General features: G+C 41.8%; 2 protein-coding genes across 14 annotated transcripts in view; both read left to right on the forward strand.

Moving 5' to 3' along the window:
- UBE4B (ubiquitination factor E4B) overlaps positions 1-1,701 on the forward strand; it is a 39,741-nt gene extending 38,040 nt beyond the window's left edge. For all 3 annotated transcript variants that reach the window (XM_035344657.1, XM_035344658.1, XM_035344659.1), the window contains one exon: positions 402-1,701. In XM_035344657.1, the coding sequence (XP_035200548.1) occupies positions 402-463 (62 nt within the window). In that variant the 3' untranslated portion in view covers positions 464-1,701. The remainder of the gene's footprint in view (positions 1-401) is intronic.
- A 4,232-nt stretch (positions 1,702-5,933) lies between these two features.
- Positions 5,934-13,620, forward strand: part of KIF1B (kinesin family member 1B) — a 94,978-nt gene continuing 87,291 nt past the window's right edge. For 5 of the 11 annotated variants that reach the window (XM_035344644.1, XM_035344649.1, XM_035344648.1 and 2 more), the window contains exons 1-2: positions 5,937-6,152; positions 12,494-12,680. In XM_035344644.1, coding sequence (XP_035200535.1) covers positions 12,575-12,680 — 106 coding nt within the window. In that variant the 5' untranslated portion in view covers positions 5,937-6,152; positions 12,494-12,574. Of the gene's footprint in view, positions 6,153-12,493; positions 12,681-13,620 lie in introns of all 11 variants that reach the window. The other 6 variants (XM_035344652.1, XM_035344653.1, XM_035344651.1 and 3 more) reach the window with 3 other exon arrangements.

The raw sequence follows: 13,620 nt of genomic DNA on the forward strand, positions 1-13,620 counted from the left end.
TTAAGTTACTCATGGCACTGTTGATCTGGGGAAGAGATTTGTGTAGTTTGTTCCATATGCTTTCAGAAGATAGTGTTGAGGCCTCGATACAGCTACCAGTTGTTTAATCTCAATTTGCACAGAAAAGTTCATTCCTTGTTTTCCCCTTTTCTGCAAATAAACAAACTACCCTTGTTTTCATAACTGCTGGGGTAATGGGTATTGCTATGATAGGTAAATGAGTAATAAATTAACTGAAAGCTGTGCAGAAAATACTTTGACAGGAGAAAATAATAGTAGATATTCCTGATCAGATTTCTAGAAAATTAATTTCTTTTAGTCACAAGCAGCTTTCTTATACTAGTATTGCTAACTAAACTTAACAGCCAAGTTAATTTTTTTTTTCTTCTTTATATTACTAGTGCCAGAACTTAAAGAGCAAATTCAAGCCTGGATGAGAGACAAGCAGAATGCTGACCATTAAGAGTTCCCTTGCAGTGCACGCCAACACCAATGGGAAGAACAGGGCGTGGGCTGTTCTGCTAATAGTGGGGCAGATACACTTTGGAAGTTATTGATGGGATTAGCACGCCCACTGGCACTAACTTGCAGTAGTGACCAGAAGCATGTGGACGAGAAGAAAAGCAGCTTAATTCTTGTACATATATTTAAGTGATAACGATGGTCAATAACATGGAGGACAAATTAGGAAGTTGCTTATGTTACAAAACTGTCCTTCAGTATGTCACGTTTTGGAGTTTTTACAGCTGAATTATTTTAGCAAAGATGAATGGATCAGGGCAGCATCCCTTCAACCTTATTTTTTACAGCCGGATATCCGTTAATTTGATTGTGGTTAGAAACTTGGACATTTTGCTGCTACAGTAACTTTTTCCTCTTTCCCTCCCTTCTTCCTCATCCACCCATCAAACCTGCACTGCTGTCTTTTTTTGTAATGCAAAAAAAAAATCCCTGTGAAGAAACAAAATCATTCCCCTGCCCGCAAAAGAACATATTCTGTGCGATAACTGTGCCTGCAACAAAGTGTTAATCTTGGGATCGTATTTTTATATTATACATATTTGCATATTTGTTTTTTAATTGGTGTTAGAAGAGATGAGGATTTCAAAAAGGCAAAGGTTTGACGCGTGGATTTTAAGTTCCGTTATTTGAGATGTCCCTCTGTGTTGATCTAGAGGCTCTGGTATTTCTGAGAAGCCTAGAGACAGAAATACATTACAGCAGCTGCCAAGAATTAGATGCTTGGGAATACCAGGACTTCAGTGACTTTTTAAAATAATAAAATCCATTCTTTTAACGCTGCAAATATAATATATGCTAAATGACAGTTCTGAGCCATTAGAGCTAGTCCACAGAGATCCTTTTATTCTTGGAGGCTGCAGTTTGGGGCAGGGGTCATTTTTTATGTTGCTTACCAATTTGTATCCATGGCTTGGCCTTACCAAAGCAAAAAGGGTGCAGCAAATGTAGAATTACTTTTTTTTTTTTTAAAAAAAAAAAAGAAAATATTCACAAACATTTTTGTATTACTGCCCCCTGCTTATGATACTTGAATTTCCTTTTTAAAAAGGATTTGAAACCACAGTGTTTTAAAATTAAGTCTGTAAAAAAAAGGTTGTTTTTCTTTTATGTTTTTCGCTGTGTCCTCTGTTCAGTTCCTGACTCTTGAACTACAATAAATGATGATACACACTCGCACAAAGTGTTTCCTTCGTCTGTCTTTCCTTTCAGTCAGTGAAAGCAGAAAAAATACAAATGATTGGTGGCTTTTTACACGTTTGCTGATAGTGATTTAGGATCTGGGGATAATAAACCATTTCATGTGAAACTTCCATGAACACAGTTATTAGCAGTACTTCCAACTAAAGCATTTTTCCAAGTGGATGAATCCTGTACCTATTCATAGCTAACTGACAGCTGGTGACAAGGCTTCAGGGGGAAGTTTTAGCTAGGCTTTATATAATCCAGTGCTGGCCTTTGCAATGGGTATGTAATTCTAAGTTAATTTTGATTTTTTTCTTTTTTTCTTTTTACTCAAGGGTGGAGGGGAGCGTTCCACAATCTGTGGACTATTGGAACAGACATGTTTGTTCTATGACTGTTTTAATTCCTTAATCCACACCCCTTCCACAAATTCAAATCTTCTTCCCCCTCCAAAAGTCAAGGAACAAAGCAAGTTAGGCTTTTATCTTCAAACGGTCATTCAGCATCCAAATCTATCCTGGTTTCTGGATGTTTTATAAGGGCATGCAGTGAGCTATACCTTTCAAGATGTTTTGTTTTCCATAAAGGTAATGATTTTTGCATAAAGAAAAACTTTACTGTTCCACTATCACCTAATTTTTGAGGCTTGTAGCATGAAATCTCCAGAAACCCCCCTGAATTTACACCTTATTTAGACTGAGAACAATTGTTCAGCTGTTTGTAATGAAGGATGACTAAACTGTAATGGTTTCACATTATGGCTTGATTTTTTTTCTGTAGCAGTTTATGTTGTCAGCTTTAGTTTTCTTGACAGATTACAAACATCAGAAAGATGGACAAAATGCTTTCTCATTTTTTTCAGCAATCTAAAAGTTAGATGTGCTGCTTCCTCTTCTGAATAAGGATGTTGTGGCAACCATGAGCGGTCCAGTCCTATAAAGTGAGAAGAGCACAAGGGGGGGGGGGGAGCATAAGGGTATCCAATACAGGGTTTGAGGTCTGCTCTCTGTATGTTGTATGTTCTGTTGTATCACTTGAAAGGCTTGTTGGAACAAATTCAGGATGTTTTTCTTAATGTTGTCTGACAGAAAGAAATTAAAAAAATTACATATAGCATAGGATGGAATAACCGAGACCATGTCCTTCACAATATGAATTTATAGTTATTCTGCTATGATACCAGATTTTGACCTGAGGACTATAAATAGTAAAGTACATTACTGAACTCTTACTGACTAATTATGGGATCCATCTATATCATTGATACATTTTTTATCAGTGCAGATATTACTGAAGGCAAACATAAAGTAGCTAAAATTTTTATTTGGAAAACTCAAAACTATTCCACATTCAGCATTCATAGGCAGAATGATTATTATTATTTTTAATAAGAGAAATGAAAAGTACCATTGCTGCCCTCTGGGTACAAAAGTGGTTCAAAAGCCTGACATTCAGAGGGTAGTGGATATTTTAGTACTTGAAAAGAAAGTCTGAAGGTAGTATGGATTAAGATTAATTCTCCCACAAAAGCCTATCAGTTGCTTGACAATTCTTGTTTTTTAATCATTTAATGCAGCCTGCAGATTCTTGGATTTTTTTTTTGCCTTGCGTACTAATGTGTCACTTTCTTCAATCAAACCGGCACCTTATTACAATAAGGTAAGGAGACATAATATTGAAAGTGCTGAAAATGTCAATGATCAGTTGATATTTACATGTATCTGCAGAATTTGGGAAACTTTGAGCTGTGAATTGCTCATCGTAGTAAGGGCTAATTTACAGTACACTTCGCAAAGGTGCTTTTCTTGGAGAATTTGACATTACAAGATCGCATCACTTGTCTTTACTTGCCCTGTAGTTATGTGACGAGAGAAATTACTGGGGCGAGTTCTGATGCTGATAGCAATACAATTCAGTGCAATTGATTCTATTGTATCACAATTTACACTTATGTAATAACCAAATTTACATCTGAGTCAACTGTTTGCTGCTGGCAGCAAGGACAGGCTAATGTTTTTAATGGCAGGATGACAGTGGTGCCTTAGCCAGCAACAGATTGACTCTAACAATCCCCGAGAGCATTGCACTACCATGTAGTCGCTTTCCTTTTCCTTACTACTTAGCTCAAGCCTATCCTCTGTCCTGTGTTTAGATAGACTTCCCAACTTTAGGTGACGTAACTCAGTGATCTAAATAACCAAGTGCATATAAGAAGTTCTTCATAGTATTGCTTGCTTTCATTTTTCATTTATAATAGTTGAAGAGCACTTCTGTGCAGGGGACCCTTGTTACATGAACATTTTCTTGACAGAAAACTGTAAAAGCTGGTTTAAAATGCACACGTGCCAGTGGGGAATTGCATCAGTCTCCACAGTTTTGCAGGATGTTGGTCAGATGCACGTGAAAGGAGTAAGGGAAAGGATGCTAATATTTTTTCTTTTAAACAGGATTAATTGGTGGAATTCTACTGCAGTGTTCTGCCTAAGTACTTTTTTTTTAAAAAAAAAAAAAAAATTAGTTTAGTCTCTAAGTGTAATGTAGTTTAATGCTACATTACACTTAGAGACCTGGCTTTTGAAAAGGATATTGAGAAAGCTAGCGAAAACAAGGGCTGATCTAATTGAACTGAGATAATTAAAAAGGTGTGGCACAACCAGGTAGATGAAGGCTGCCTTCATATTCAACCACCTTTCAACTAAATAACCTGGTATTTAAAGAGCAATTTTCCTGTCTCCCTTTGCAGGGAGCTGCCTCCCAGATCTTGTGGAGCATGTGTCATATGCCCTTTACAGTTTTGTTCCTTGACACGTAACTAGACTTTCTTTGAATGTTCTTGGCAGATTTTTCACGACAGTAAGCAATCAACCGAAGAACTAACGTAGTGGAATTATTCCATGTGAGTACTTCCATAACTTCAAGAAAGTGATGCAGGAAATAGCGTTCCTCAGAAATATTACAAAAACTGCTGATGTAAAATGAATCACCGTGGAGGAATACTGCACCCGCCCATTATTTTGATGGTTTGTAGAGGTTTTCATAGTGGTTTCTTCCCCCCTCTGGAGAAATCATTCACCTAATTCCGCATAGCCCGAAACAGAAGTTGGTGGAGTTACACTGCATCAATGACAATACTAAATGCGATGTCTCACCAACATGACGTCCTTTGAAGTTCAAGCAATGTTATTTTTTAGGACATAGGAAAACCACCTCTGCTTTGCTGTTTCTACAGCACTATTTCCCTATTGTGCAGCGATTCATTGGCTTTTTATTCACAGGAATAACTGCAGGGGTAAGCACAAACAATGCTGGCAAGGGGGAAAATTCCCTATTCACCACCCCAAAAGTAACATCTTGTTCTTCCACAACCCTGCAGCCGACGGTGAATGCTGATTAATGTAATTAAGAGCCAGGAGCTCGCTAACAAAAATAAACCTTGTTCTGAGGCCAGACGTCTCAGACACCACACCTTCTCAAGTTTAAATCGGAGTTGTATGTGATGGCATGTGTGGAAAGTAAGTAAAGTACTTCAGGTAAAATAATTATTTTATTGAGAATTCTGTAAGATAAAATGTAGGGCTGTTTGTAGCAGTGGAAATGACCAAACAACTCCTACAAAGGAGGAATTTAACTGAATTTATTACTACAAAAATCACTTTATTCTTTGAGAAGATACACAGAATTATTTATGCGAGCTTATCTAACGCCACTTAACCACATATATTTGTTAAAAATCAAGAAAAATACAGTTTAGGCAACTCCCAGCACGCTCTGTAGCACGAACGCGGGGACCGTCAGGGCCGCGTTCCCCCTTCACAGCCGTCGCGCAGCCGAGGCCGGCGCAGGCACACAGCGGGGCGGGGCCCCCGCGCCCTGGCGCCGCTTGCTATAGGCTAACGGAGGGCTGACGCGGGTTCCGCCCCGAGCTCTGATTGGCTGATCTGGCGGAGGAATCGAATCGCTCTGTCCTCGGGGTTCGGTGGGGGGGGATTGACTCAGGAAAAGGGAGGGGCCCTCCCGTGAGGGCGTTCCCTCCCGAACCTTCGATTGGCCCTCGGACGTGACAATCTTATGATTGACACTGCGGGGGGGTGGGCGGAGGCCGGCTCGGCGCGCGGCGATAGGCGAGCAGGAGGGAGGTGGGAGCCTCGGCGCGCGGCGATTGGCGGACAGGACGCTCCTCCCTCCCCCGCGGAGGCGGGGCCGGCGCAGAGCACCGCGCTCCTGTCAGTGTGGGAGCGGCGACGTGGGGTGCGCATCGCTGCGCTCCCTCCTCCGGTCGCGGCCTTTTTTTTCCTCTCTTCCTTTCCTCTTTCCTTCCGCTCTCTTCCCGGCCTCGGCAGCGAAGCGTGATGGGGGCGGCCGTCTTTTGCCCCCCCTTCGCCGGCCCCGCCGCCTTCCCCAGCCGCTGACAGGGCCGGCGGCCCCCCGCGGCCTTCGGACGCCCCCAGGTGAGGCGCTGAGGGAACGCGGCCCGGTGGGAGGGGGGGCGGGGGGCGGTGGTTGGGGGGCGGCTCGGTGCCGAAACGCGGGTGGGGGCGGGGATGGGCCGGGAGCTGCTGGGGCTGGGCTGTGGGGCCCCGGCCCCTCCTCGCCCGCGGCCGTCCCTTCCCTTCCCCTTTCCCCTTGGCGGTGCGGCCCCTTCCCGGTCTGGTCCCCGCCTGCATCCCGGCCGCGGGTGCCGCCGCCTTCCTCCTCCTCCTCATCTCCTCTTCTTCCACCCCGGGCCGCCGAGCGCCCCTTCGGCGAGCCCCAGCCGCTCGCTGCGAGGAGGAGCCGAAAGCAGGGCGGTTTTCAGGGTGTCCGCTTGGGTTCTGGGCACCTCGAGGTAGTGCGGTCCGTCCGTGGCTCCCGCACAGCACAACCAGAGGCAGCCATGTTGGGATGACGAGCTGACAATCCTCCGTGAGCCGAGGCGGGATGACGGGCCTGGGAGTTTGGGATCGTGGGCAGAATACGGGCACGAAACTGAGACCAGCAAGCAGGAATTCACCACACGCAGATACCGAATTCGTAGCTGTGCTCTGAGATGTAGAACCAAGCACTGAAAGACGTTCACGCTATTTATTTAAATTATATTTCCCTTTATTTCTAGCTCTTTCTCAACTCAGTGCTTTTCATTATTGTACATTAATGTGTTGGTAAAGAGCCATCTGTTTATGGCATTTGATTTGTCAGTGCATAGCCAAATCCTGCGCCGCTGTTCTGTCTGGCATCATCGCTTTATCCCAAAGCACTAAGATAGCAATTCATACCGTATGAGTTCAGCTGACATATCAGGCTGTCAGCACTACCTGATCCTTGGTGGGGGACCTAAATTTGGATTCCCTGCTGTCCCCTTGTTCGTCCCCTGCTGCTCTGAACAGCTGTTTTGTTAACTTTCCGTATACTAATCACTGTGCTTGTTCCTGTCCTTTCTTTAGAGCTGGCGTAGTGATTAAGTTACAAGCATAGGAAGCATTTTTTTGGTTTAAAAGTTAGCACATTCTCTTGTAGGCATACCGTATTGTTAGTTTCCTATACAAATATGACACAGTGGCTGGCCGTGTTGAATAAAAATGATGCTTCTTTGTTTGTGACATGTGTTTCTTTATCTGAATGTACAAATCTAGATTCTGAACATTGCAACAAGCTCAAAGTGGTTACAAAAACGACCTTACCTGAAGACACAAATAGTCTGATTCTTTGAATTCCTGTTCTGTTAGTAACTATCTCAGGAAAGAGCAGTATGCTCTGTAGCTTGCTATAAATTGATTTGTCAGAATTTTCAAATACATCCAAGGATTTAAGTCTTAATGAACAGCATATTTGTTTATACATACCAAATTTTGTGAGACTCCGACTGGTGATTGACCAGTGTCATTGAGTTTGGCAGCTTGAATAACAGAAAACAGGGTATTCAGATGACTTGCTTAGTGATATATTTTAATAATGAAATCTCAGTATGTGGTTTATTGGGTGGATATCTTCCAGTAATAGCTTAAAATAAGTGGAAAATTAATATGTAGGGTTTGCTTTTGTGCTGATAGGGATCAGTAAATTCTCAGACGCTGCCTGTTACCTGTTTTACAGACAGTGGTGTATCAAATATGCATTTCACTTCCTTACTAGGTTCTCAATTGGATTCATACAGGAAAAACATTTAAAGATAGGCAGCACGTAGATTCCTTTTCCAGTTAGGAGAATGATTCATTCCAGCGTGAACATCAGCCTTCTAAGCCTGTAACGAACATATAACAGACAGCTTCATTTTCTTAAGATTGTTCTCCTAAATCTGTACCGCAGGCTGCGTTACACTTTTAGGCTTACTGCGTTGCAATTTACATCTCCTGTTACTGCTCTTAGATGGTATTTGGTACTATTAAGTGATACTACTAGGAAATGTGAACTATGAAAAACCAGCTGTGATTTATTTCTGACTTGAGGGATGCTGCTCAACTGGATCTTGCTTTGCCTTATTGTATCATTTTTTGTGATGAAGGCAGTAATGCCTTTATAAAATATTATGGCCAGTTAGTAGACTTTAAAAAACAAACAAAACATTTTCAATGGTTTTCGGTTAATTTTCTTATTAATTAAAACTGAATCTTGCATAGTGAGGTGGTGTTTTGAACATCAAAAATCTGTGGGCAACAGCAAGTAGGCATTTTGCTTACTACAGCTATGAAAAGTAGAGTTGAGAATGAGACAAAATTAAATGCCATGTAATTTTAAATGAGCACAAAAGATAGGGTTGGAAAAAGTCAGTAACTTCAAAAGTCTACCAATGATTTTTTTTGCTAATGTAGTTGGTTCTGCGACCTGTTCTGTAAGTGTTTCTTCACAGCTCAGTTTCGAACAAGGCTATCATTTAGCTGGCGCATGTGGAACCTCTGGTGGTGTGCTTTTCATGTTTTCTTGCTGTGAATCTGGTGTTTACTTGTGAAATTAGTTTCCCCTAATTTCAGTGTGTGGTTTGCTTGTTGGGGAGTAATGATTTCTGTTGATTGAAATGAAAACACAGTCAGGTTGCTCAGGGCACTTTCAGAGGACATTTCATTTGCACAATCACCATGTTGTTCTTCAGCTGCTGTTTGAGAGGAGCGGGGATAGCATTTTGTGAAAGTACTTTTATTTGTGAGGGTTCTCCTTGTCAGTGGCCATAAGCTGATTTGGCTCCTTTCCTGAGGTTTTTCAACACACGCTAATGAATCCTGTTTTGATATCACCCCCAACTGTTTTCTGTTACTGCTTTCAGTAGTTTAAAGGATTAAAAAATAAAAGAGTAGAAGTCAGAAGCTCTTGATTCAGTACCGTACAGATCTCTGTTTTATTAAAGCTCCGTTTCACTGTTGTTTGTTAGGTGTCGTTGTGTATGTACTAGAGGAGGAGGAGAGATCCAAGCCCAATATCATGTGAGATAAAGGATTGGAGCAGAGAAGCTTCAAATAAGTGAAATGTTTCCCATGCAGCAGGATGAGTTTCTAGAACTGTTGTTCCATGCTAACACTGGGATGGTTTTGAACGTGTCACTACCAGGAGAATAAATGACTAGCAGTGCATGGCATTGTGTTACTGGTAGCTTTGTTTTCTTCTCCATAAGTCTATGTTCTGCTCTGTGTGTAGATAATGTAATTTTACTTATTTTCACTGCAAAGATCAAGATTTATCTTCTTTAATTACCATTTAAACCTCAAAGTTTGCCTTAAGTGAGGATTCTGCTCTGCGCTTGGGTCACCGAAAAGAGCTTGGTGGTGGCATGGTGCTGCCTCCTGTAGAGGACTCAGACATCCAGTTCTTGTTGGCGAGAAGTGATTGAATTCTGTACAGTTGCACTCTGTGTGATATAGAGTATAAAACAGCATTTAAGCAGAAGATAGTATATTAGTGAGAGACATAATTTCTTATGTAATCTACTTACTACCTTAGTTGTCTTTCTTTCTGGTCAGTTAAAACAGTCAGAATGCCCTGAAGGGCATCAGACTTCTCCAACGGACACGGCTCCGCTAAGTGCCTGCCTTCCCCTCCGCTGCAGTCAAGTGTGTCTCATGGACCAGGCATGCATGGGGAGTGCTTTCTGGTGCTCTTAGTTGTAAAATGTTTTCTGTTTAAAAAGTAGCTGCCGGCAGCACTTTGGCATTTCTGGGGGCAGGCAGGACGTTGGCCTGGTTTAGAGGTACTCATTTTTTTTAAAAAAAAGTAGATGATTCTTCCAATCCATTGCCTGTTTTGCAGCGTCCTATATTTACTTGTTGCTTATCTCTAGATATTAATGTAGTACTCAGAGGTATTTCTGTGAATGCATCAGAAAAAAATATTTGTATGTGAGACTTCAACATGAAGGGATTGTGAGCTCCTTAAGTTTCCTAAATCATATTACAAGATCACGTTGTGTTGTTTTTAAATCTCTTCATTAATGCACTTACGTTCATTTATTTGTCAGGTTGCTACAAGGACCAAATTATGGTTTTCATGTTAATAAGGGTAGATGGAGAAAAGACAGATGAGAACCACCAAGATGGTATTGGGCGGGGTTGCCAAAATCTGCATCCTGAGAAATCTGTGAAATGTGAGTTTGTGTTTTGTTGTCCCTTCCTGTGATGTGCCACGCCCTCGGAAAACTCCACGTAACCATCTTTTTCTGCAGTCTGGCCAAGTAAACCCCTACGCTATGAACTCGGTAATAACAGAGATTTTGCTCTTGATAGAGTTCTTTAGAAGCAGAATGCCGACTTGGCCACCACGTTCAGTAACGTTCCTGTTCTGTAGCAGCGATATTGGGGGTCAGTTGAATAATGCTGCTGGCTGTATCCAGATTAGTCTGTCACTTAGCTTCCCTGGGAGGGCGTGGGTACTTATGCAAGGGTTGTATTAGGAAGGGAGAGCAAAACTTCCACTCTGCAGACGCTCAGGAGGTTATAATGAAGGTGCAGATTCGACACGCTTTGTTATACAAAACCTCTGTAAAACAACCACAGAATCTCCTTGAAGCTTTGCAAACCATGATCATTCATTCCCATTACCTCTCTGCTCTAGTCTGTGTTTAGGTTTTTAGTGAAACTTCTTCAGCTATCATTAGCACAGAATTCTAATGGTTCAAGTTGACTATTAAAGCCACTCAAGTGTCTCTGTCTCCCAACTAGTTATTCTTGCCAGTTTGCTGTACCACTGGCATTGAAATTCAGTTGGCTTGTTCCTACGGACGTTCCTCATCATGTAGTCTGGTGAGGCACCTCAGGTACAGACTAAAATAAGGAACGCTTTAAATTGCTGCTTCTGCTCAGTGGAATAATTTAATTTCCATCTTCTCCATGTGATGGCATTAATGAAGGAATGCAGTTTTATTGAAATCTTCTGTGTGAAGAAGGTGTGTCAGCGCTTGAACGAAGCGTGTAGAAGCATTTTTACCAGCTAGAGAGCTTTAGAGCTGATACACTTGTGCTTTTGATCTGCTAGTACATCCTCATCTTGCAACATTGCGATTACAACACTAAAATGAGTGTTTTGTTGCGTGTGGATGTAGCTAACCATAAAAGAAGCTTTCCAGTTTTCCAGGCCAGACCTGCTGCCTTGTGCAGAGAAGGGTTCTGCCCGTGTTAACTCAAGTTAGAGATGTTTCCATTGAGTCAGACCAGATTTCGCCTAGCCCCTGAATACTTTCTTCAGCATACACAGGTATTTAAATGTCATGCTAAAATATAAAGATAATGCCTTCTCAATCTACTCTTCCAGGTTCTGAGAGCCTGTGGCTTGTAGCTTTTTTTTTTTTTTTACTGGGCCTGGAATGACTTCTTTGAATCTGTCTTACTGGTTTTTGAGCCCTCGTTAGACTTCAGTACTGGCAGTGTCCTGTGGCAGTAAGTTAAACTCCTTAATGGTACATCAGGTGGAAAACGTTCTTCTAATGGTAAGGGCTGGTTGGGGGCAGCACAACTGAACCAAAGTGTTCCAGCTCTGCATTGCACCTCTGGCTCAGATGGATGCGCCTTGAGGTTTGGGTTGTGGGTAAGATGGATAGTTTCCTGCTGTTAAAGCGCTGCATCATTTGGATGTGGTAGGGAATATTTGAACAAGTATTTTGATAATGAATGAAGATGAACTCACCGGTGAACATTTGCGGAAGATACAGATAGTAATATTTACCCTAAAGGCGATAATTTTTGCTTCCTCTTCATCCCCATGGAGTAGTGCGTCCTTTAATCATTAGATATGCAAGTAGTTAAGATTTTTTTTTTTCTTTGAAGGGTTTCCCAGGAGTGTGAAGGGTTCTTTAAGGTTGTTGCCTGCGCCCTTTTGACTGGAATGGGGCGTACTAAAAGTCAGCGTGGGCTGGCCCACTTCACTTGTGTTAGTTTTATGATTATTGCTAGGGCATTGTGGCAGCAGGGGTTGACAGCTCGAGCACGTAGGCATGTAGTATGTGGCAGCTAGCTCATTCTGAAATTCAAGCAGCTGCATCTTTACTGCTAAAATTATCTTTGTTAGGTTAAGCCTAACACATGTTGAAACCAGATCTTTTTGGTATTAGTGTCCCTTCTTTCTCGGAAGAAAATTAAGTAATGAAAACAAATCTGTTTGTACGCTTCAAAAGAAACTGCTTTGGATGACAGAAACTTTGGAACAGGGAGACAGCATGCAGGTGCTGTCAAGTGTATTTCTAGCTCTGTCCTTGAAGTGACAGCTTGTTGCATGGGGGGGGTGTTTGCAGGGACAGAGCTGAAGTTATCAAATCACTTTGTACAAACCCTTTTTTTTAACAGCATTGTGAAAGCACTAGCTGAAATAATTAAAGTGCATTTTTTTTTTTCTTTAGAAGACTCCAGCAAGAAGGTAAACTTGGAAGGATTCTGACCCCTTCACTTTTAATTTCTCAATCGCACTACAAGCAACCAGAATGTCGGGGGCTTCCGTGAAGGTGGCTGTTCGGGTCCGGCCCTTCAACTCCCGAGAAACCAGCAAAGAATCCAAATGTATCATCCAGATGCAAGGCAATTCAACCAGTAAGTTTATTTTAATTGCACAAGGGAGTCTCTCTTTCTCCTCTCCCTCTCTGCTTAATTGTGTTCTTGTTATCAGACTAAACTTGTACTGTGTACATTACATCATCTAGAATTACCCTTTTAGGAAACCTTCATCTCCTTTGAGGCTGTCATTGCAAACTAAATTATCTCTGGATTTCACTAGAAAGTCTAAGTCACAAGGGTCTTGATTTCAGTGCTGCTGCTTACGGTGCGTGCTTGTGGTGAGTTGTGAATTCTGCAGGAAGGCTAGGATACGGAAGTGAAAACCTTTTCTGTTACCTTCAGTATGTGGAATGTCACGTGGACTGACAGATACAGGGATGTGGTAGGCCGCCAGATGATAATGCTTGTGGTGTATCTCATGCTTGAGTCTGGTGCTTTACTTCCTACTGTGCTTATTTGGCAGTCTGTGCTTTTGTTTAGGAGCATAGTTGGACTGAGACAACTGAGGGAAAAAGATACCAGGTTTTATGTTTTCCAGAGTAGATGGCAAAACAACAGACTTCTCTAACCGATTAGAAGTGTTAGGTTTATTAACTAATTATTGTGGATCATATTAGGAGGAGAAGATTCTTCTTATGGGAAACTGAATATGGACACACCATTAATTGATTTTTATGTGCTTCTGAAAATATTGATAACATTTTCTGCAGTGTTGTATAGACTGAGCTGTAGCTATGAACGGATCTTCTGATGGTAGTTTTTTATTGCCAGGTAATCATGTCTTCGTGCATTAAGGAAGTAACATTCTAAGAGTACTGAGTTATTTTTCTTTGATTAGTTGTGTATTTGCTGTTAATAGAAAGGTTGCATACAGTGCCCCCCCCCCCCCCCTTTTATTTCCCTTTTAGTTGAGGTTGTACTTCAGTCTGCTTATGCAATGGAATCTGTGGTATCAGTTAGATCCTGTAAAATGTTT

Source organism: Oxyura jamaicensis, chromosome 21 (genome assembly GCF_011077185.1).
Source record: "Oxyura jamaicensis isolate SHBP4307 breed ruddy duck chromosome 21, BPBGC_Ojam_1.0, whole genome shotgun sequence".
NCBI classification, from domain to species: Eukaryota; Metazoa; Chordata; class Aves; order Anseriformes; family Anatidae; genus Oxyura; species Oxyura jamaicensis.